This window comes from Cheilinus undulatus, linkage group 14 (assembly GCF_018320785.1).
Source record: "Cheilinus undulatus linkage group 14, ASM1832078v1, whole genome shotgun sequence".
In the NCBI taxonomy this organism is placed as follows: Eukaryota; Metazoa; Chordata; class Actinopteri; order Labriformes; family Labridae; genus Cheilinus; species Cheilinus undulatus.
The window spans coordinates 43905440-43928717 of record NC_054878.1 but is presented as its reverse complement, the minus strand read 5'-3'; the positions used below and the strand labels follow the sequence as shown (position 1 = coordinate 43928717).

At 41.3% G+C, this 23278-nt stretch overlaps 3 protein-coding genes across 4 annotated transcripts; 2 read left to right on the top strand and 1 right to left on the bottom strand.

The window, feature by feature from the left end:
- The first annotated feature begins 464 nt into the window (after positions 1 to 464).
- LOC121521078 (ankyrin repeat and SOCS box protein 2-like) lies at positions 465 to 11867 on the top strand. The gene is made up of 10 exons (XM_041804807.1): positions 465 to 516; positions 3115 to 3507; positions 4264 to 4374; positions 4497 to 4666; positions 4739 to 4894; positions 4971 to 5216; positions 7495 to 7666; positions 8188 to 8770; positions 8895 to 9048; positions 9997 to 11867. Exons 2-10 carry the CDS (start codon positions 3122 to 3124, stop codon positions 10134 to 10136), a joined length of 2118 nt encoding a protein of 705 aa, XP_041660741.1. The 5' UTR covers positions 465 to 516; positions 3115 to 3121; the 3' UTR covers positions 10137 to 11867.
- A 1156-nt stretch (positions 11868 to 13023) lies between these two features.
- Positions 13024 to 16262, bottom strand: si:dkey-85n7.8 (COX8 domain-containing protein). The gene is made up of 2 exons (XM_041804464.1): positions 16052 to 16262; positions 13024 to 13263 (listed from the first exon to the last, which is right to left on the bottom strand). Exons 1-2 carry the CDS (start codon positions 16178 to 16180, stop codon positions 13150 to 13152), a joined length of 243 nt encoding a protein of 80 aa, XP_041660398.1. The 5' UTR covers positions 16181 to 16262; the 3' UTR covers positions 13024 to 13149.
- Positions 16263 to 18709: 2447 nt separating this feature from the next.
- On the top strand, positions 18710 to 22609 carry tmem251 (transmembrane protein 251). Of its 2 annotated transcripts, none has more exons than XM_041804662.1 (2): positions 18710 to 18821; positions 21732 to 22609. In XM_041804662.1, the coding sequence occupies exon 2, from the start codon at positions 21740 to 21742 to the stop codon at positions 22124 to 22126; it is 387 nt and encodes a 128-aa protein (XP_041660596.1). In that variant the 5' UTR covers positions 18710 to 18821; positions 21732 to 21739; the 3' UTR covers positions 22127 to 22609. The 2 variants fall into 2 exon arrangements, with proteins under 2 accessions (XP_041660596.1, XP_041660597.1); XM_041804663.1 differs by having other exon boundaries at positions 18720 to 18817.
- Positions 22610 to 23278: the final 669 nt, after the last annotated feature.

Below are 23278 nucleotides of genomic sequence, written 5' to 3'. Positions count from 1 at the left end.
AATACATAAATGACTCTTGCAGTAATCATAATAATAAGATATACCAACTGTGTTATTGTGCTTTAGAATCATTGAAGCTGTTTAAGAATTTGAATAGATTTATGCCATTTATGTGAAACGTGATCTGTTTATTAGTCTTGCCTTTCTTAAAAGTTTATTAATAGATTTATATTCAAGCAGAACAGCAGCCCGGGGCTAAATCCAGCAGAGCAGGAGGACATATTTGGATCTCTTTTATCCCAGTACAAACCTCATTGTAACCTGAGATTGCTATATGTGGACCATCTGGCATTTTTATTTAAATTCAGTTTTATAAAGTTTGACTTTTAGTTTCCATGGTGTCAAAGGTTCAGGTCAGCCGCTTTAAAGTGGGTCAACACGTTCGGACTGCTGGTTCTTAAAATAAACTTTAAGTAACGCCCCCCCCCCCCCCCCCACCCCCGTGCATCCACACGGCACAGAAAGACAGAGACAGACAGAAACACGAGGGTTCACTGAGAAGACGTCTGAAAACAGGTGAGTGGTTGGCTCCTGTATGACCTTAAAACACCACATTGAATGTTTGAGCTTATCGCTAAAGAAATGAGAGGTGACTAAATAACTGTGGGAACAAATCACCACGTTAATGTCCAACAACAGCAAAAACTATTTGGAACTGGTTCAACTGACAAGTCACAGGAATCTGAGTCTGCATTTTGGTGAAAGGAGAAGCCAACATATAAGGATTCTGGTTAGGTGTTTTGGCGCAAACAGTAATGTCTACCTGGAGCTTGCATTTATGGAGCCTGGGTCTGTTGAAGGTGGCTTGCTGTTGAGGCTGTGTGGGCCATGTGGTAAGGAAGGTAAGATGATGTCTCTGTGCTGGCATGGTGGGGGGATGCAGTAGGTCCTGGATGCAGTAGATCACTGTTCAGCCCTCTGGAGGTGTTGTGGGACTAACTGGACGAAACACTGATGAAGGAGGGTTCCCACTTAAAAACCCTGGTGAAGTGCAGGTTCCTCCCAACTCCATTAGGCCTGGCTTAATGGAGTTGGGATATATGCAGTGAGCACTGATCCTCTTGGTGTGGCACGAGGGTCTTGCGTTTATTCAGAATGGAGCAAGTCACCAAAAATGTCGATCAAGTCATAAAATGGAGGCAAGAAAACTGGTGCTTCTATGTCAGCTTCTATGGGTACTTGCAAAGCAGATGGATATGCCTGTTTCCATGTTTCTCAGTGGTGAATCCATCTTGCAAAGCTCCCATCTGAATCGTTTGGGCCCGGTCAGAAAGTAACAGGACCAGTCAGCGACGGGGGCAGTACTTTCGGGCAAGGTGGAATCCTGACGTGAGCAAACAGCGAAAAGAGGCCGTTGCAGTTATGGTGGAAGACATTAGTGTGAATGCTGCTAAAGCACCAGTTTTATCAGAACTTGACATTTCTTCATTAAAAGGAGAACAAAGAACAGGAGTGAGTTCTTTTCTTTTCCACAACGACAAAAGTCTACAGTCACCATGGTTTGTGTTTGCACCTCGGTAGCAGCTCCGTCACGTGTTTTGTTGCTCTAATTGGCCCGTAAAGATGTGACAGACCGTTCATCCAATCACCCTCCAAGTTTTTTGTCAAAGGCTCTGCCCTTTCACAAGCACTGTCTATGGGAGGTTTACCAGATGGATGAAACAAATCCATCTGGCATGTCAGGTTAACACACTGCAGGATTTTAAACCCAATTTGAGGCAAGATTTGCCTCCCCCAATGATCGTGGGGGCGTGCCCCAAGTGGAGCCTCATCACAAACGATAATTTGTCTGAATAATCCTCGTGTGTGGTGTCACTAAGATTATTTATCAGAGCCTCCAAGACCCCAAATTGTAAATATCAAACATGTTTGAAATAAATCAATTTTTATTTGTATAGCACTTTTCATACCTTGAAATGTAGAACAAAGTGTTTTGCACACAACAGAAAATTAAAAGAAAAATACCTGAGTCCCCCCCATCCCATCCCTCACCCACAACCCCATCCCACCCTATTCCCTCACCCTCTTCCCCAATCAGTTGTCCATATAACATTGGCAACTATGCCATAAAATAATGGATTCCTTACAAACACTATCTTAAAATTCCAAATGTACGATTCTAGGTTGTAGTGCCTCTGACTGAGTACCCACAACAACCAATAAGAGTGAACAGACAGAAAAGCATCACTAGTTGGGTCATAGATACTTTCACTGCTTACAGCTATAAACACAACTGTACCTTCATTCCAGCCAGAATTTCATCCTGAGTCTTTCCCTTGTTTTATGACTTTTGCTGCATCTGTAACGCATGCCAGGGTGGCCCGTTGTGGAGGGTCACCAAGACGATATCGACAGACATCTGTGTTTGTTTTGTCTTTTTCTGAAGATCATCCAAGGTTGCTTGCAGGTTGGCAGGTGTGTGGCAGTGATCTGATAGGCTGAGTGATGAAAAATCATTTGAAATTGTCCCCATGTCTGTGGTCTCCCACGGTTTTAAAATTGTTTCAGATTTTAAAATCCTGTAGTGTGTGGTCACCCTTAGCTGTTTGTCACTTATCTGACAAGGATTATTTGGTTAAAAGTACATCACTGTGTCCATTAAGAGCATATTTGTGGCAAAACGAGTACGAAACACTGTCAGAGGGATGTAACTCTAGCCTCTAACCTCAGAACAAGACTCCTCAGACTAGCCAGTCTGCAGCAGGACTGAGTAATTTGTCAGATTAATCACCTCCATGCCAGGTAACTTGTGGGAAGAATAACTTTTTTGTAAACAGTAGGGCTTGTTCTCAATGTACGCTGACATTTTCTGATGATAACTGCAACTTACATGTCCATTTAGAGCTTTAATGCTTTAGCTTTCTTCCATTCCAATTCATTCCTAATGGCTGTTCTTCACTTCCTGCACCCCATCTGGTATTCTTGCATCACTGGAATCACCTGAATCACATTTTGTGAAACAGCAGCATCCTGCTGATGTGGAACTTAAAGAGAATATAAATACCTGCATAAATCATTGTGGTACATTCTTACATTCTACTGATACTGATAATGATGCCCTTATCAAACCATCTTTGTTCCTGTCTGTGACCTCATCATCATGTGACCTCACAGCTCCATCATGGCAGCACCTGGCGTCTCTCGTTCTTCAGCAGCAGCGCTGTCCTTTGAGGATTACTCTGTCTACGGTAACCTGAGTGATGATGAGCTCATCCAGCTCGCCATTGAGCGCAGTCTGACAGAAACCCATGGAAACGCTGCAACCACCGATGCTGTGAATGCTCCAGCCGCTGCCAGTGCCAACACCAATACCATCACAGGTGCTGTTCTGAACACCATAGGCATCAGCACATCCAATCCTGATGCCAGAGCCCCCTCAAGGTATCCTCGTCGACTTGGTGTGACTACCACAAACCAGCCAAACCCGAACTCCCACAATCCACCTCAGGATCAGACCACAGCACACTACAGCTCCCCGAACCCCCCGAGTGAAAAGCCACCAGATCCGTATGTAGCCTATACCAATGTGTGCAACAATAATTATCTGAAAAAACTTGTCTGATATTCATAGTCTGATTATGAAAATCTGATTAAAGTGTTTGATAATAACTGCCTGATGATAATTGTACTTGGTGCTAGAAAAAAAACACTGGTACAAATTTTAACTGCAGAAGACTATCTTATTACCATGATACTTTTTTGAGCTCTGACTGGCTGCGGTGCACCGCTCTGTGTTCTAACTGGCTGCTGTTCTCTCTATGCTCTCGTTGGCTGCTGTGCCCCTCTTTGTCTTCTGATTGGCTGCTGTGCCTCTCTGTACTCACATTGGCTCTTATCTTTGCCTCTGTGCCCTGATTGGCTGCTGTTCTCCTCTCTGTGCTCTGATTGGCTGCTTTGCCTCTTTTTGTCTTCTGATTGGCTGCTGTGCTTCTCTGTACTCACATTGCACATCTTATCTTTGCTGTTATTGGCTGCTGTGCACCTCTCTGTGCTCTCATTGGCTACTGTGCCTCTCTCTTTGCTCTTATTGGCTGCTGTGCTCCTATCTGTCCTCTGATTGGATGCTGAATCTCTTTCTGTGCTCTCATTGGATGCTGAATCTCTTTCTGTGCTCTCATATGCGTCTGTGCCCCTCTCTATACTCTGATTGGCTGCTGTGCTTGTCTTGTTGTCTGAATGGCTGCTGTGTCCCTCTCTATGCTCTGATTTGCTGCTGTGCACCTCTCTTTGTCCTGACTGGCCGTTGTCCTTGTTACCGGGCAGGAAAACGTTTGATGGGATAATCAGTACCTTCATGACGGGCTCAGGAAAGAAGATGGTGGCATATCGCAAACATGATGGCAGTTTGGTCCACATGTGTCCGGAGCCTGTAGAGTGAGTAGAGTTTTGAAAGCTTCTTACCTGGAAACACCTGTAGCAGCTTCTGGTTGCATGTTACTGGGTGAAAAAAGAGATGCAGTGGCTGATGGGTAATGTAACTAAGTCTAATCTTTCAGGGAGGAGGAGCCTCTGTTCAAAGCAATTCGTGTTGGTGACGCTTCACAAGTAAGGGTGTTGGTGATGCGTTCTGGAACAAATCTAATGCTGCCCAGTAAACCTGGCTGGCTTGCCATTCACCAGGCGGCGTGGTTTGGCCAGGCCAAGTGTCTGAGAGTGCTTCTATCAGGTACCCACACACATAGACTCATGCACACACATCATGACTGATTCCAAAGAGCTGCTCTGTCTGTGTTCTCAGCTCAGCCAGGGATGATCAACAAGCGGACAGAGCGCGGCGAGACAGCACTGATTATCGCTGCAGGCAGAAATCATCTTGCATGTGTTGAGTTGCTGCTGGAAAATGGAGCAGATGTTGATGCTACAAATAATGACCGAGAGACTCCTCTTTACAAAGGTAAGACTGAGACACATGGCGGTAAATTTGAAGCTATTGAGAGTGATAACGAAACTCTTCGTCTTGTAATCCGCAGCTTGTGAGAAGGACAGTCCCGCCATGGTTGCAGCCTTATTGAACTATAATGCAGCAGTCAACGTTCACTGTATTCATGGTTGGACCGCCCTCCAGGAGGCCGTGGGCCGGAACAATGTGGAGATCTGTGAGATGTTGGTGAAGGCCGGAGCCAAACACAACCTAACCAACTCGTTCGGCATCACGCCACTGTTCACTGCGGCTCAGGGTGGGCAGCTCGCAACGCTCCGCTTCCTTCTCAGACATGGTAATTATTCAGAAATCAAAGTGCATAAAATACAAAGTAACTCACACTGTGTTCCGAATTATTATGCAAAATGATTCTGATTGATTTTTAATTTCTCAATTAAAGTTTTCAATTGTGCTGCTTTTCTTGTTAGTTTCCATCACTGACATCAATCTCACACGGGTTTGGTCATTAGTTTGCCAGGTGAGCCTAATTAAAGGTAAACTGCTTAAGAAGTTTGTTCCACATTTTAAGCAGTATGAAAACACTGGACAGACAGGTATTTGAAGCTGCTGGTGCCTCTGAAGTCCCAGGACCTCTGGATGCAGGATCCACCAGAGGCTTGCTGATATGCGTAAAGCTGTATTTCAGCCACCCTTATCCAATGCCCACAAGGAGAAACAATTGCAGTAGAATAAGAAATATATATGAAGAGTTATTTTCAAACAGTTTTAGTCATTGATGAATGCTGTGCTACACTGGACGGTCCAGATGGAGGGAGTTCTGGAGGGTTGGTGGCTGGCTACCATGTCCCAACAAGGCTGCAAAGCCAGCAAGGAGGTAGTGGAGTATGTTTGAGGCTGGAATCATAGGAAGTGAGTTGGTAGCTGTCAAAATGACCTCAGCTAAATATGTTCCTAACTGCGCATTTCCTGCCGTGGTCTAAAAAGAAGAACTGTGCCTTGTATTTTCATGCAAGACAACCATGCACAACAAACCTCACTGAGGCCTTGGCTGCTATGGGCATAAAGGGAAAAAAAATCATGGTGTTGCCACCATCATCCCCTGACCTCAACCCTATTGAGAACCTCTGCAGTGTCCTCAAAAGGAAGCTCTATGAGGGTGGATGGACAGCTCAGCCACTGTTAGCTAAGTGTTAAAAGTTTGCAAATAAGAAAATCATTCTACACCATCTCCCAAAAGTTCATGCACCTTTATGGGCAACATTGTTGTCTGTCTGTCTCTGAATGGGTTGCACCTGGTCAGCCAGGTGTTGTGAGGTTGTTTAATCAGTTCATCTGTTTTGAGAGGCCTATACACCTCTTAGCTGACCAAGAAGCATGTCACTGAGAGAACCTTTCTGGTAGTGCTGCCATGATGGCCAAACAAAAACCTGGACAGGCTGCTCTTTAAGAGCCTCAGGTCTGTGCTCAAGCAATCACCTTGCGCAGGACAGGGAAAACTTGCAGTAGCTCAGGACCTTGGCAAAAATATACGATCGGTGAAGAAGTGGTGACAAAGACACCAGAGTCATGAATCCCTTGAAGACAATCCCTGTGCATGTTGCCCCTCTGTCCTAGGTTTGAGGAACAAGTACCTCATCCGAAAGGCCAAAGGAAATAGACACCAATCCTGCTGCAGATTCAAAGACTGAAGAATCTTGGGGAAGCAGTCTCTAAGAGTACCATCCATTGTTATCTGACTAAGAAACTAGGTCTGAGAGCATACAGAAGACAGCAGATTCCTTGCCTTACCAAACTGCTAAAGGCTTTTGCAGAGAAGTGTGCCACAGTGACCCTAAGAGACTGGGAAAACTGGGTTTTCTCTGATGAGTGCCCACTCTACTTATTTCCAACTCTTGTCAGCCAAAACAGCTGCATCTACACTGAAGATCGAAAAAACAGTGCCACCAAAGTTCAGCACCTATTGCATGGTCTGGGGGGAGATGCCATCTTCAGGGCTGTCTGAATTGCATGTTGTACCCCAGGGAACCACCATCAAAGCTAAATATTATGCCAAGAACATTCTCCAGCCAGTGCTACTTCCCATACTCACCAGACAGAAGAAATCGGGCCCCTTCACTGCTTGGAAGATGTTCAACAGGCGTGCGGAAATGGTCATTGTGTAAGAGGGTGCCCCTGCACAGACTGCGTGTACAACTCAGCAGTGGTGTTCTGAGCAGCTTCCTGGCTTTCTGCACAAAGAGTTATGGCCACCCAACTCCCAGGACCTCAACCCAATTGAGAACTGCTGGGTGTCTTGAACAGTTGGGTCTTCTACAACCCACCCCCACTGAAGCAGCTCAATTTGAGGGCTGTGCAGGCGTGAGGCAACATTGAGCCTTCTGTTCTAAAGAACTTAGTGCATTCTATGCCGGACAGGCTGAGGGCGGTAATTGAGATACAGGGGGGATAAACTGGCTTTTGAATTAAAGCATTCTGACTTTTTCTGCTGATCCCAACCTGTGGGACACAGTGTATGCCCTCCTGTACCCCTACCCTTACCTGTGGAGAGTCATGAATGTTGTCTTTACAGTAAAAGGCAGAACCCTGACTCTGACCCCTCTGTCTCCCTGCAGGTGCTGACATTAACAGTCAGGCTCCTGATGGAGCCACTGCGTTGTATGAAGCTGCTAAAAATGGTCATGAAAACGTCATTGAGCTCCTCCTTTCTCAGAACGCTGATGCCAACAAACCAGGAAAGAGAGGACTATTACCTCTGCACATTGCTGCTCAGAGAGGAAGTGAAACGTAAGATGTTTGCCTTCTTACTTTGGAAAGTATGGGATCTTTTAGGAGGCCCATGTGGGCCTGGCCTAACCCTAATCCCTGTAACCCTCCATTGTTGGTATGCTAGTATATGTTTAGTATATGTAAAACAGTTTATGCATTTATGTAATAATAATTACATCACACTGAGGAAGTTTTTCATGGATGCAACCCACATACTCAGCTCTGCTGCTCATCCCACAAATTTTCCTTAAAATATGGCACCATTTAAAAAGGAAATAACAGGCTTTCCAAGGAATTAGATTTATTGGCAAGAAGCATTGTTACAACAAATAAGCTACCAAACACAAATTTCATTAGTTTTTGTGCTAAGTTTATGATGAATGTGATGTTTGTATAGAGTGTTGTCCAACAAAATTGAACAATATCTGTTTATTTGTAGTAAAACATCATAAAGATCCTGATGGCCCTGTCTCTCTGACTATCTATTATTTAAGGGTCTTTGAGTGTGGTCTGATTACTGTGATATTTCCTGTTCACAGCATTGTCAGCATGTTGATCCCGCCCACCAGCAAGGCCAGAATCCGGCGGACTGGCATCAGCCCACTCCATCTTGCCGCAGAACGAAATCGTGATGAAGTCCTGGAGATTTTGATTGAGGCTGGTTTCGATGTGAACCTTCAGCTGTCTGAGGAACGGTCAAGGTTGTACGAGGACCGACGCAGCACGGCGCTTTACTTCTCAGTTATCAACAGCAACATCGATGCGGTGCTCATGCTTCTAAAGGCTGGCGCCAACCCAAACCTGGATGTGTTCAGGCCTCTGATGGTGGCAGCGAGGATGGGCTGCATCCAAACCTTGACCCTTCTGGTAGAGCATGGAGCAGAGATCAACGCCTCCATCCCCACACACCCCACCACGTTCCCCGCTGTCTACATGTTCAGCATGAAGTACCTGCCAATGTTCAAGTACCTGCTGGACCATGGAGGCCATGCCCTCTCCTGCTTTGACTGTACCTATGGACACAAACCTCACCCACCAATCAAAACCTCCAGATCACAGAGGGATGAGCTGATCTACGGGGACAGAAGTGTGGAACAGAGGCAGCAGAGCGCAGGTGTTCAGGTGAGACGAGTTGTATTACGGTTTGAAAAACAAAAAAGTCTGTGTCAAAGAAACATGGACAGTTTCACTAAAATGATCTTCTAGTGATGGATTACCCTGTTTTTATTGACTTTCTCATTGGCAGTTCTGTGAGATGATCTCAGTCCCTAGTATCTGTCGGTGGGCGGGGCCAATCATTGATGTCCTGTTGGACTACGTTGGTAATGTAACCCTCTGCTCTCGACTGATGGAACACCTGGACAGTTACTCTGAGTGGAGCGTCATCAAAGACAAAGCAGGTAAAAACTCACACCAAGCCTGTTTGCATGTTGATATGAAAATGCCATGAAAACCATAACCGTGTTACTGGTTTGTGTCTTATGTTACTGGTTTGTGTCTTATATCGCTGTGGTTCAACTGTTTTGTCTCTTTAGTCGCTGGTTTGTGTCTTATGTCACTGTGGTGTCACTAGTTTGCCCCTTACATCACTGGTTTGTGTCTTATTTTACGGTGGTGTAATTAGTTTGTCTCTTGTGTCACTGATATGCGTTTTATGCCACTGTGGTGTTACTGGTTCGTCTCTTGTGTTACTTGTTTTTGTCTCATGTCTCAGTGGTGTTAACCGTTCATCTCTTGTGTTACTGATATGTGTTTTTTGTCACTGTGGTGTTACTGGTTTGTGTCTTATATCACTGTGGTGCTACTGGTTTGTCTCTTGTGCTACTGATGTGTTTTATGTCACTGTGGTGTTACTGGTTTGTTTCTTATGTCACTGTGGTGTTACTGGTTTGTGTCTTATGTTACTGATATGTGTTTTATGTCACTGTGGTGTTACCTGTTTGTCTCTTATGTCACTGTGGTGTTACCGGTTTGTGTCTTGTGCTACTGATGTGTTTTATGTCACTGTGGTGTTACTTGTTTTTGTCTCATGCCAGTGTGGTCTTCCTGGCTTAACTCTCATGTTTCTGGTTTGTGTCATAAGTCACTTTGGTGTTACTGGTTTATCTGTCATTTTACTGGTTTGTGTCATATGTCACTTTGGTGTTTCTGGTTTGTGTCATATCACTGGTTTGGTTCTCATGTTACTAGTTAGTGTCTTATGTGGTTGTGCTGTTACTGGGTTTTTACTCATGTTACTGGTTTGTGTCTTGTGTCAGTGCGTTGTAACTGGATTGTCTCTTGTGTTACTGGACTATGTCACTGGTTTTATTTAAATATGTGTTGCTGTTTGTTTTGATCCATTGCAGCACCTCCTCGGCCATTACTTCAGCTCTGTCGTCTTTGTATCGTGCAGTTGGTTGGGCAGCGTCGTCTGAAGAAGCTTCCGCTGCCTGGCACTCTGATTCGCTTTCTGATGCACATAGACGTAACAGATGAGGACTCGTGAATAAAATCTCACTTTTAGAGTGCCTGTGAATGAACTGATGGGGGAGGATGGCTAATTTTAAACAGTTTTGATTCCTCATTAGATGGTTACCTGTCTTTTGACTCAACTATTTTTTATTACATTCATATTTGTGTTCTTGTCTTCAACATTGATAATATGTGTTTATAGAAAAATGTTTGTGCTCTGACTTCCTGGTTAATCACTAAAAATGTAGAGAGGTGACTGTTTCCATATGCCATATATAACCAACTTCTGTATTTGACCGAGAATGGCAGTGGTGACAGGCAGGAGAAAAATGAACACTCAGGGACAAGAGCCCTAATCTCAATTTTGGCCCTATGCTTTACTGATATGTTACATTTAGTTACTAATGTTACCCAACAGCATTTTCACCAGTAACAGACCCAAGTTTTGCACATGCAAGCTCCATTTACAACACTGATACTGCCAGCACTACCACATTGCCCCAGGCGGCACAAACGGACAGAACAACTGTTCCTGGTGCCAACATTACACATGAAAAAGAACAGGGTTGTGGAGGTTGTTGCTGATGTCACTAACAGTAGATGGTGATACCTTGACTCCTGTCCTCTGGAGGTCGTTGCTGATGTCACTAACATAAGATGGTGGTACCTTGACTCCTGTCCTCTGGAGGTCGTTGCTGATGTCACTAACATAAGATGGTGATACCTTGACTCCTATCCTCTGGAGGTCGTTGCTGATGTCACTAACATAAGATGGTGATACCTTGACTCCTGTCCTCTGGAGGTTGTTGCTGATGTCACTAACATAAGATGGTGATACCTTGACTCCTGTCCTCTGGAGGTTGTTGCTGATGTCACTAACATAAGATGGTGATACCTTGACTCCTATCCTCTGGAGGTTGTTGCTGATGTCACTAACAATTGTTTTAGGCTCTTTTTTTATAGCTCTCACAATTTTTCTGTCATCAACTGTTTTTTTCGTCTTGGTCTCGTTGTGTATTGGGCCCCTTCTTTTTCAGTCTAAGCGAATGTGAAAAATCTTGGAGTGATTTTTGACCAATGTTTTTGAGCAACGTATATCAAATTATTGACCTGTTCATGTTTCTGTCATTTAGGAAATATAGCTAAATTGAATTCTGTTGTCTCACAAGCCGAGTTAGAAATGTGAATTCATGCTTTCATCTCTTCATGTCTAGATTATTGTAATTCCCTCTTTACCTGCCTCAGTAAATCCTCTCTTGACAGCTTACAGTTGATACAGAATGCTGCTGCTAGACTATTAACCAGGTCCAGCAGATCAACTCACATGACACCCATTTTAGATCCTCTACACTGGATTCCAGTGAAATTCAGAACTCACTTTAAGGCTCTTGTTTTTGTTTATAAAGCTTTTCATAATCAGGCACCTGAATATATAGCTGACCTGCTTCATCCCTGCATCCCCAGCAGAACCCTAAAGTCCTAAGATCACGGTCTACTTGTTGCCCCCTGGGGTCCAACTTAAAACCAAAGGGGATCGAGCCTTTGAGGTTGTGGCCCCGACACTTTGGAACTCTCTTCCTTTTAGCTTACACTGTGCTGCTTCAACTGAGATTTTTAAAAAGCGGCTAAAACAAATCTCTTTAAACTGGCTTTGATTAACTGATGTAATGTTGTATACTTGTACTAAAACTTTTATTCTTGCTCTTTGTATGCATTTTTGCTGTTTTATCATTTTGTTTTGTGACACACTTCATGACTTGCTCTGTGAAAGGTGCTGTATCTAATAAAATTTATTTACTTACTTAAACCAGTGGTTTCCTTCTTCTTCAGGGCATTCCAAATTGCGGTACTGGCTATTGCCAATGTTCGTGCAATGGTTTAAAATGATTTTCCGTCCTCTCTCAGCTTCACAATTGCTTGTTTTTCCACCCATAGATAGCACTCTGGTTTTCATGTTGTTTACACCTCTAACTATAAATGCAGTCTGAGAGACAAAACCAAAGCAGAGATAAAACCAAATCTAAAACTGAGCTCGGACATTCAGCGCTATTTATTGTTTGAATAATCAATGTAATAGGACACACCTAGGCAACAAAATACACCTGTATATATATCTATATCCATATCTTTTTATCTATCTATCTATCTATATATATATATATATATATATATACACACCAGGCATAGTGGCACATAGACAAAAAAAAAAAAAAAACATCCCGGTACTATATATTCTTTTCAGTGAGAAATAAAATCATTCAAATATGTTAAATAAAAAATGAAATATTTATCTTATACATTATATTAATGATAGAATAAAATGTCATACTTTAAACTCATATTTATGATTTATTGAATCATTAAAAACATGAAAAAGTTAAAATTATTATTTTGATATCTGATCATATTGATTTTGTGCTGTACTTCATTCATCCAGACAGCAGGTGATGCTGTTCAGCCTCTCACGTCGACCAGGTCAAAGTGGAATCAGTTCAATGAAAAAAGAGGAGCATCCAGTGATTATGATGATGATACTCTCAGATTTCTTCACGTCATCTCTGTGGGAACTGATGTTCTCAAACAGGAAGTGATTAAGATGAGCAGACTATCTAAACAAACATTTCCTGTTCAAAGACAAACTAAAGCTTTATTTAAACATACAAACACTTCCTGTTTGGAGTTGTTAAAACACAGAGGAAAAAGAAACCAGCATCAGGTTCAGATTTTTATAAAGTAAATCTTTAGGAATTTAAATAAAAAGTTTAAGGTTTAGACCATAAACTTTGTTAAATGATGAAATACTTAGTAATTCAATTCACATTAAATACAATGTTGGAAAATGTATCTTAAGATCCAATAATCAAAGACAGAAGAACTATTACTGAAAAAGATAAAAATGTTATAATAATCAGTACGTCAAAGAGGGGGTATCCCCAGGCCGGTTATGATGAGGATGATGATGAGAACGATGGTGATGAAGATGAGGGTAGTGACAGTAAAGATATAAATAGATGATATGACTATAGACATGAATAAGGTGGTGACGTTCAGGTCCTTGGAGTGTAGCGTGACCTCTGGCGGTACTCTGGCAGGTGATGAAGGATCCATGCAGCTGGAGTAAAAAGGCCCACAGCAAACACCGCCATGACGAAGAAACTTTGCTGTCAAACAGAAAAAAAACATTTACAGCTCTTTTGTTTTTGAGAAATAGGATTGAAAACACTCAATGTTTAAAACAAAAAAACAGCATAAGGGCCTTTGCACGGTGAATCCGTTTTGCTGCACGTTTAAAAACATATCAGTCTCATGTTGTGTGCATCATGTTGCCCACTGACTCAAAAACTATTGTATATCATTCATTTTTTAGAACAGGTTCAATATTGAGGATGTTGGCATTTTCCCAAGTCATTTAAAGGAACGATTTAGAGAAATAAATGTGGGATGGATGGTGGCTCTATCGCTCACTTTCTCTTGATTTTTCTTGCACTAAAATCTCACTGTAACCATGGTGTTTTGTGCTTGTATTACATGGATATCAACCTTGTTACAAGGAGAATAGACATGAGGTTTTATAGTCTGGCTACTCAAAACATACAGATAAAGGCCAAACATGTGACTATTTTTATCCTATTACAGATTTTTTTTAAAAATCCCCTGAAAATAACAGAATATCTCCTTTAGTAAGCTGGTTAGGTAGCTCTTTAGCTGGTCAGTTAGCTAGTAATATAGCTAGTTGATAAATGATTGAGTTAGCTGGTGGAGTGATTAGTTAGTTGGTTAGCCTGTTAGTTGGTTAGCTGGTTAGCCAATGAGTTTGCTGGTTAGATGGTGAATATGTAAAATTGCTGATGGGTTATAAAGTTATTTGGTTAGTAGGTTAGTTAGTATGTAAGCTCAGCTGGCGGATTAGTTGGTTAGCTGGTTGGCTAGTTGTTAGCATGCTAGTCAAGTAGTAAGTTGGTAAATTAGTGAGTTAGTAAATAAGCAAGCAAGTTAGTTTGTTAGCTGGTGGGCAAGTAAGTCAGTAAGATAGTGTGTAAAATGGCTGTTAGATAGCTGGTAGGTTAGCTAGCTGGGAGGAGGGAGTTAGTTGGTCGGCTGGTAGGTTAATAAGCAGGTGCATTAGTTTGTTGGTTGGCTGGTTAGCTAGTTAGTTGCTGGAGAGTTGGGTAAGTTTGTTAGTTGGTTTTTAGTTGATGGGTTAGCTAACTGGGGGTTAGTCGGTTGGTAAACTGGTTCGTCAGGTGGAAAGTTGATGTGTTAGTTAGCAAGTGCGTTTGTTGGATATTTAGTTAGCTTGTTGGTTAGTAAGCTGAAAAATTAGTAAGTTAGTCTGTCTAGTTACTGAGTTTGTTAGTTTTGCTTGTATTACTCAGAAAGATGGTTAGTTATCTATGGGGGGTGTTAGCGGGTTTATTAACTGGTTAGTCAGGGGTAAAATTACAGGTACCGTAGGTTAGTTAGCTAGTGTGTTTCTTGGTCAGTCAGTTAGTTTGGTCCTTAGTTACTGAATTAGCCAGTTTGTATTACAGGTACAGCTCAAAAAATTTGAATATCATAAAAAAGTTCAATATTTTTGTCACTCATTTCAGAAAGTGAAACCCATATATTATAAAGACTCATTACATATAGAGTGAAATATTTCAAGCTTTTAATTCTTGAAATGTTGATAATTATGGCTTAAAGATAATGAAACCCCAAAATTCAGTGTCTCCAAAAATAAAAATATTGTGAAAAATTTCAATATTGGAAAGTCATGGTGTAACACCCTTATCAGCTTATTAACTCCAAACACCTGCAAAGTAGTGGCTCTTGATGAGCTGGAGTCAGCGCATCAAGAGCCACTACGCACAGACCAATCTAGACATGGGCTACGAATGTGGCATTCCTCGTGTCAAGCCACTCCTGAACCAGAGATGTCAGAAGCGTCTTACCTGGGCTGTGGAGAAAAAGAACTGGGCTGTTGTGGTCTCAGTGGTCCAAAGTCCTCTTTTCAGATGAAAGTACATTTTGCATGTCATTTGGAAATCAAGGTCCCAGAGTCTGGAGGAAGAGTGGAGAGGCACAGAATCCATGTTCCTTGAAGTCCAGTGTGAAGTATCCACAGTCAGTGTTGATTTGGGTTGCCATTGCATCTGCTGATGTTGATCCACTATGTTTTCTGAACAGTCCACAGTCAACGCAGCCATCTACCAGGACATTTTAGAGCACTTCATGCTTCATTCTGCTGACAAGCTTTCTGGAGATGCTGATTTCATTTTCCAGCAGGACTTGGCACCTGCCCACACTGCCAAAGGTACCAAAAGCTGGTTTAATGACCATAGGGTTACTGAGCTTGATTGGCCAGCAAACTGGCCTGAACCCCATAGAGAATCTATGGGGGATTGTCAAGAGGAAGATGAGAGACACCAGACCCAACAATGCAGATGACCTGAAGGCTGCTATCAAAGCAACCTGGGCTTCCATTACACCTGAGCAGTGCCACAGGCTGATCGCCTCCATGCCACGCCGCACTGTTGCAGTAATTCATGCAAAAGGAGGCCCAACCAAGTATTGAGTGCACAGAAATGAACATACTTTCCAGAAGCCTGACATTTCTGTTTAAAATATCAGTTCTTATTGATCTTATATAATATTATAATTTTCAGAGACACTGAATTTTGGTTTTCATTATCTGTTAGCCATAATCATCAACATTTCAAGAAATAAAGGCTTGAAATATTTCACTCTATTTTTAATAAGTCTATATAATATATGGGTTTCACTTTCTGAAATGAGTGACAAAAAATATTAATTTTTTTTCATGATATTCTTTGTTTTGGAGATGTACCTGTAGTTGGTGGGTAAACTTGCTGGGGTATTAGTTAGTTTGTTAGCTCGTTCGCTCGATGGTAAGCTGGTGGGTTAGCTAGTTAGTTAAAGAGTTAACTAGCTGTATGAGGGACTCACCGTGATTCCGATCTTGTCGCGGGGAGGTTTGCTGTAGATTTTCCTCTTGATCTCTTTTAGGTTTGACTTTGGACGAGTCAGAGTCAATGCTGAAATATTTCCCATCATCCTCAGCACAGTGCTCGACATCCTCACTGCAAACCAGCTGAGCTATATAGATGAACCACTGCTCTCTGACAGTGATGTGCTCTCTTTGAGCTCCTCATTAAGACTGAGGTCTGCTGGACCAGACAAGGGGGGAGACGGAGAGACAGGGGAGGGTCAACAATCAACTGCTCTGATTTCCTCTGCAGAGCAAACAGAGAAGAAAATACATGATGGCAGATAAAAGACAACACACGTTTCATGTTCAAAACAGAGACGCAGCTGAACACCTGTTCAACATCACAGGGACACACGTCTGCACACACATACACACAAACTAATGCACACAGATGAACACAAATACACACCAAAACCAATGTGTCAAACTTTTTTGTGACAAAACTAATTTTTTCAAAGTAAAAGTGAATTCTGTTACCATACTTTAACACTTTGTATATCCTGCAACCTATGACCTCCTAAATACTTTTCATAGCCACACCTTTAAGTAAGAGCTAGTAAACCATGCAGAACATGCCTCGGTCACTTTCCCTGATGTAAACAATGTGTGCTGTCACGTTATGCTGTGTGAGGAAATAATGAGAGCTCAGAGCTGATTGGAAGGTCTGCATATAAACATCACTGCAACAGCACATGCTACTTAAGTGTCAGGACCGTGACATGGACCAAACCTCCTCATGTAGCAAACCCTGTTGTGAACCAAACCCCCTCATGTAACAAACCCTGTTGTGAACCAAACCCCCTCATGTAGCAAACCCTGTTGTGAACCAAACCCCCTCATGTAGCAAACCCTGTTGTGAACCAAATTCAACATGAGCCAATCTCTGAGATGTACTGGTTAGGGTTATGGTTGATGTTTCAGTGTTCTGTAATTGGAACACTGCCTGCTTTGTGATAATTACATTATTTTTTGATCGTGAGGGTGACATTTTTAACTTTGAAACACACCGGCTGTTCTTTGAGATTTAAAGGGAGTGAAACCCCAAACATCTACATACAGATCTATTCATTATTGATTTACTTTTAATCTTAAGTTATACTTTCTGAAATGTCTTAGTTCTGGTACTTGTTTCTCTGTTCTCTGTCAAACTAAAGAGAGAAATGTGAAGGCTCTGACTAGGCTCTATGTCTGCTTTTAAGTATATAAGGAATTGTCCCACCTGCTTAAACAACAGACCATCATCCTTATTACTATGCAAATACTGATACAATCTGATGATATAAGCTAGATATACCATTGTACATTTTCTGCAACATTTTTATATTTTACTCCCTATCCTTGATAGTAGGAAGCAGACAAATAATTACATGATCCTGTTTGAAGGGTAACGGATGAAACCCATACATTCAAGCCTCTGAATGGCTGTGAGAATGAATGGGAGTTAGCCTCCTGTTACTTTGGAAAACAGCAGTTTGATGCTGGAATAGAGATGTGACGTTCATGAATGATCCAAATCTTTTGAACAGCTCTTAAACACAAACGACGGGAACTGATTCACAGTTGTGAGCCGTTTATTTTTTTATCACTATGTTTCACACAGATGCACACACAAGTTCCTCCTTTGTTACTCCACAAAGTGAGAAGACTATACACCCAAGGACCATTCAGGAGTCCTCTGCAGGGTTTAACTTTTTTACAAGGCAGCTATATGCACTCCAACAGGTCACCAGTCCATTGCAGTGTAAATACTAGTAGTACTAGTAAGCTGTATGTACATTTTTCTTTCATTTATCATAGTTTAACTATTTTTCTAATACTTGAAATATTGTTTTTTAAAAGTATTGAGTTTTTCTATCAAAATATTCTTCTGTGAAATGTTTTCTCTAAAATTTGCGCTAAAATCACTCAGGTGTACTACATATATGCATGCGATACTAACAGTACAGAACTACGCAGTATGTGTTATCTATATTTTTCTCTTGTTTACTAAATTTCTGAAAGATGTTTTCAGTGATTTTATCAGCAATAGGATATATATTTGTGGGATGTCTATGTTCGAATGATTCTGACCCAAATTGCCCCCTATCATTCCTTCCAGTGATTATGTCCCAGATAAAATGAGTTAACCCCTGGCTAGCTTCTTAAATAATGAAATATAAAATGAGTCAGTTTTTTGAACAGCTCTTTGAAAGGAACCGATCCACAAAATCCGGATCCCTTCAAAGAGCCATAAATCCAGTCTCTACACTGGAAGTCAACCCAGAACTCTTACAAAGTGTCATTGGGGCTACAAGTAAGGTTAATAATTATTATCTTTAGTTTTTTTTTTAATTCATTTTACATGTTTTCATCTTATTTTAACTGATTTGTTGAAATGGAATGTGTTTTATTTTATGTTTTTATTGCTTCTACCTTTTTTCTGTTTCACATCCTGGTGTTTTAAGCTCCTTTTCCTCTGCTTTGATGCCTCTGAATTATTTTAAGTTGTCTGTATGATCACATTGAAAACCCAACAGGTGTTTCAGAAACAAAGGAAATGTTGAAATACCGTTTAAACGACAGGTAAAGCTGGAGAGAGACCCGGCTAGGTAAATGACGTCATTTATTGCTATCAGGTGACAAAATAGGAAGTGAGAGATGACGGTACCCGGAGCTCCCGGGACGAGATGCAGAGAAAAACCGAGCGTTCAGCAGGCTTTTAATTTGAAAGAATCGTCACGAAGGCAGGTAAGACCTGAAAAAGACACGACTGAACAAGTAAACAAAGGTATGAGTCGAAAAATGACGAAACAGCAAAGAAACAGGCTGCTAATACACAGCTAACACAGAGCTAAAGGCTAACAGAGAGCTAACGGCTAACAGACACCTAGCAGCTAAAGGCTTAAACAGCTAACGGCTAAAAGCTAGCCGATGTGCATGTGTGTCAACTAACGGGAGGAAACCTCGTCATTGATTAAATTAACAGAAAAACTATAGAAGATCACCCTCAGGTCAGCTTCAATGCCTCGTATTAATTGATTATTGATTACTCACTGGTGTTTCAGCATCATTGTTGACTCAGTGTGAACATAGGTAAGTTCATGACTAGGTTATTGATTAATGTTAGATTATTGACACGACATTAAAGTAAGTATCTGCAAAATGTCAATATTAAAATGTCTACATAAACTGAAGACACCTCCTCTGTCATACAAATGTTTCCAACAGTTTTAAAGGTCAGAGAGCCCATTACTGTGATAACTAGGGATGCATGATGTTGGATTTTTGCTGGTATTCATTATAAACAACCACCTTTAGCTGATGGTCTAGTTTTATATTTTGGCAGTATATAAGTGATCTATTCCACATACTGCCAATATGTATAGACGATATATTAGCTGTAAACAGAGGCATAAATTTGCATATCTTCTGGTACCGATATTCGGTGATTAACTTCACCTTTTTAAGTTGATATCTGCTGATAAGGCGTGTAGTCCAACAAATAAAAAAAGGTCGACTAAGATTACAAAGAGAAAATCTTCACTTTGTCCCAAAGTCAGTTTCCTCACTGCATGCCGCTGGCAGTCTGAATGATCTTTAAAATGTCAAGCTTTATGAAGCAGTTTTTATTATTCTTAATTTCAAGAGAAGATCAGTGAGCACCCAACTTTAATCATATTATCTGCATGATCATGACATAAAAACTATTCAGCACAGTGTTAATTTCTTGGACTAAAACTATGACTAAGAAGGTTCATCGACAATCTTTTATTCCATGACAAAAACTAGACTACAACTACCAAAGATGGATCTGTGATGACTAACACTGACAAAAACTAAGTTTAGTTTTCATCAAGATGACTAGAACTAGACTAAAATGCAGTTTAGTTTTTATCAGACAATTAAAATTTGTGATATTTCTCCACTATAAGTAAATCTGTCAAAAAATAATGCAGCTGTAGCTCTTCTGCCTCTCAGCTGTAGAAAGCAGGGACCCCTGGTTTGGGAGAGTGGATAGAACACACTACCATGATTTGGGACCAGATTTGGGAAAGAAAATAAATGCTAGGACTTGAAGTTCAGACTAAAATGTGAGGACTTTTTATGGACTAAAACTAGACTAAAATGTTTTGAGTTTTTGGTGACTGGCTAAAATGTTACCAAAACTAAAATGCATTTCATTTAAAGACTAAAACTAAGACTAAAATTTTAAAAAGCTGCCAAAACTAATACTGATTCAGCATCATATGGCCTACAAAATATCCTCTAATCATTGTTTATATTTATTCATAACGATGACTATTAACAGGACTCAACTCTTCCTGCTTGTGCTGTTATTTATGAGCATATATCAGTCAGCATGCAGTGATTATTTACTGAGGTGAAGTGAAAAAAGTCAGCTGGGCTGGACTTAATGACCAGGAGACATCTTTTTTGTGTCCTGCTCTCTGTCTGCCACAGACACGCAGACTGTCATGTATAAAGGGATAAAGGGACTTGATACTTGTATTTGCTAACATGTGAATTAAACAGGGTACAGGAGTTGATGCTTTGTTGTGAGCAACAGAGACACTCAGTGTCACTATAATACAAACAACCTGCATCTTCATGTTGAGTTTCAGATATGTTGTTTCCAAGTTATTTACAGTGTAACCGCTGTTAAAAAAAGCATCACATGTTGTGCATCACTTTGTGTGCCTCTCTACATGTATTACCCAGCACTGCTTTGCTCCTCTCTGTCCTGTGGTGCGTCTGTCAGTCAGTCAGCTGATCTCTCCTGCCATTTTTTTCTCATATGCACTTACATATATGTGTGCATGCGTGCGACTAGCTGACAAGCAGGATCTTTACCAGGTGAGAGTGTATTGTGAGGTTTCAGCCTTGCTGCTGATAAGATAAACTTTTATTGATCTTCCATTGTAAGAAATTTCATGCTGATAAGATAGTTCATCCCTAGTTGTTAAAGGGCATGTCATCATGACGGAGCAGCAAGACAGACATGTTTATTGTTCCTGTAAGGGATAAACATACTAATTAACTATCATTTTTTAGAAATCCCAGTCAGATGCTCTTTTTGAACTGTATTGAAGACTCCTTCCACTAGTAGCTGCTGTAGCTTCAATTAATGGCCTTTGCCTTCCTGCCAGAGCTTTCCCCCGGCTCTTTGTTGGACATGAACACGAGAAGCATAGCGTTTATCTCTCAAGAATGAGAAGTTAACAGGGAAAGTGCACAGAGCTGAGCCACATGTCCATTTATCATCATTAGTATTTGTTTTGCTCGAACTCTGCACTGTAGCTTTTACTTTAATATCTGTTTTTATCTTTATTGTTTTTTGTTTTTTTTGCTGTTTTAAAAAACTTTCTATGTGTGTTTTTATCTTTTTTTGGATTTTATACGTATAAGTTCAGACAAATGGCACTAGGGATGTGTCTATCTTGTGTGGATCTTATTTGCTGTTTTTAATCACCTTTGACATGCTTTGTTTAAAATGTTTTCATTGTGTTTTTTTTCCCTTTGTCGATGTATTTTAATGACCTGTATGAAGCACTCTGAATTGCCTTGTTGCTAAAATGTGCTATACAAATAAACTTGCCTTGCCTTTTGATGAGAGGAGGGTGATTGGGTTAATGATAATTTTTTTATTATTTTTTCCAGTATGGAGGATGATGAACTTTCGTCAGCGGATGGGATGGGTGGGCGTGGCCGCCTACCTGCTGCTCAGCGTCATGGTGGTCTATTACATCTTTGAGGTTCAGAGCTTCAGTTTGGAGCACGTGCAGAAAGGTCGGTCTGGTCCGTCAGCTCCACCCCTGGCCATCAGCTGGTTTCAGAGCGTCAGCACTCGCCTGCCTCCACTTCCTGTCTGGATGTGGGCATTGGTCTTTCTACTGCCGTACCTGCAGCTCTTCCTCTTCCTGTTCTCTTGCACCAGGGCGGACCCTCGAGCTGTCGGATACTGCGTCCTTCCTGTCTGCCTCGCCCTTCTCTGTAGCCGCCATGCTGCCAGAAAACCAGCCAATCAGAGAGGCTCTCCGCTCATCGACACGTAGAGAGGACAACCAAACAGAGAAGCTTATTGACAAATAGGGAGGATGACCAATCAGAGCAGCTCCCTGCTTTTCTGCACGTAGAAAGGACGACCAATCAGAGGTTTATTGACATAAAGGAAAAGCGACCAATCAGACAGGCTCCCTGTCATAAAGGGGATGGGACCATGGCAAAGGGATGCTCATGAAACAAACTGAGGTGCTTCTGTTGAGATGTTTGTGATGTCACTTCCTGTGCCTTTACAGTAAAAACACTGTTGTGTAAACCCTGTTCGCTGTCTGCCAGGAGAGACAAGTTCTGTTGCTCACTGTCAACTGTCAATCATTCTTCACTGAATCCTGTGCTGTGATTGGCTGATGTGGGCTTGGCTATGTGTTTTTAAAGCATAGGAGTCATAAGAACTGTTTACAATGAGTTATGTGACGGACACTGGTTACCATGGGGACTTTTCTAAAAATATCAATAAATTTAAAAATTAAACTTGACACTGACATCAAAATCTTCAACATGCTTTTATTGTGAAAATCCAGACTTATTTACTTTATATTCAGTTTATGTTGACTACCTCTGTATTTTTACATTACAACAGCTGCACAGTGAGAAGGGTATTGGAGGTTGAATTGAGTCCAGTTCAAATCAGAGATTAACAGTGATGGATTGTTGGGACCAAACAGCCTCTCCTGTCTTTATTAGAGCCATCTGCAGCAATAGGGAGAAGGTAACCAACATGTTAGCTGTCATGTCTAATGGGACAATAAGACAACACAATTGTTTGTCATTAACAAGGGCACAAGGCCTGAACAATTAACCCCTTTAAACCTGAGGACCCACCAGCAGACTGGCAGATTTTTTGTCTCTATCCAGTTATTCACAAAATGTAAATATAACATGTTGTAGACCACCAGAAAGATCTGATTCTCAGGATTCTGATCATGTTTACCATTCCAGGATAAAACCACCACAGCAGAATAATTAATGCATTAAAAACAAACAATAATAAAAGTGACACAGGTGTCCATTAGAAGCTCTCCGGTACTCTCCTGATTGTAATATTCCATCTTAACCAGTCCCACTGCATCAGAAAGAACCCCCACAATCTAAATAAAGTCAAATTTTTAGTACAAAAAACATGATTACATCCATAATGATCCATG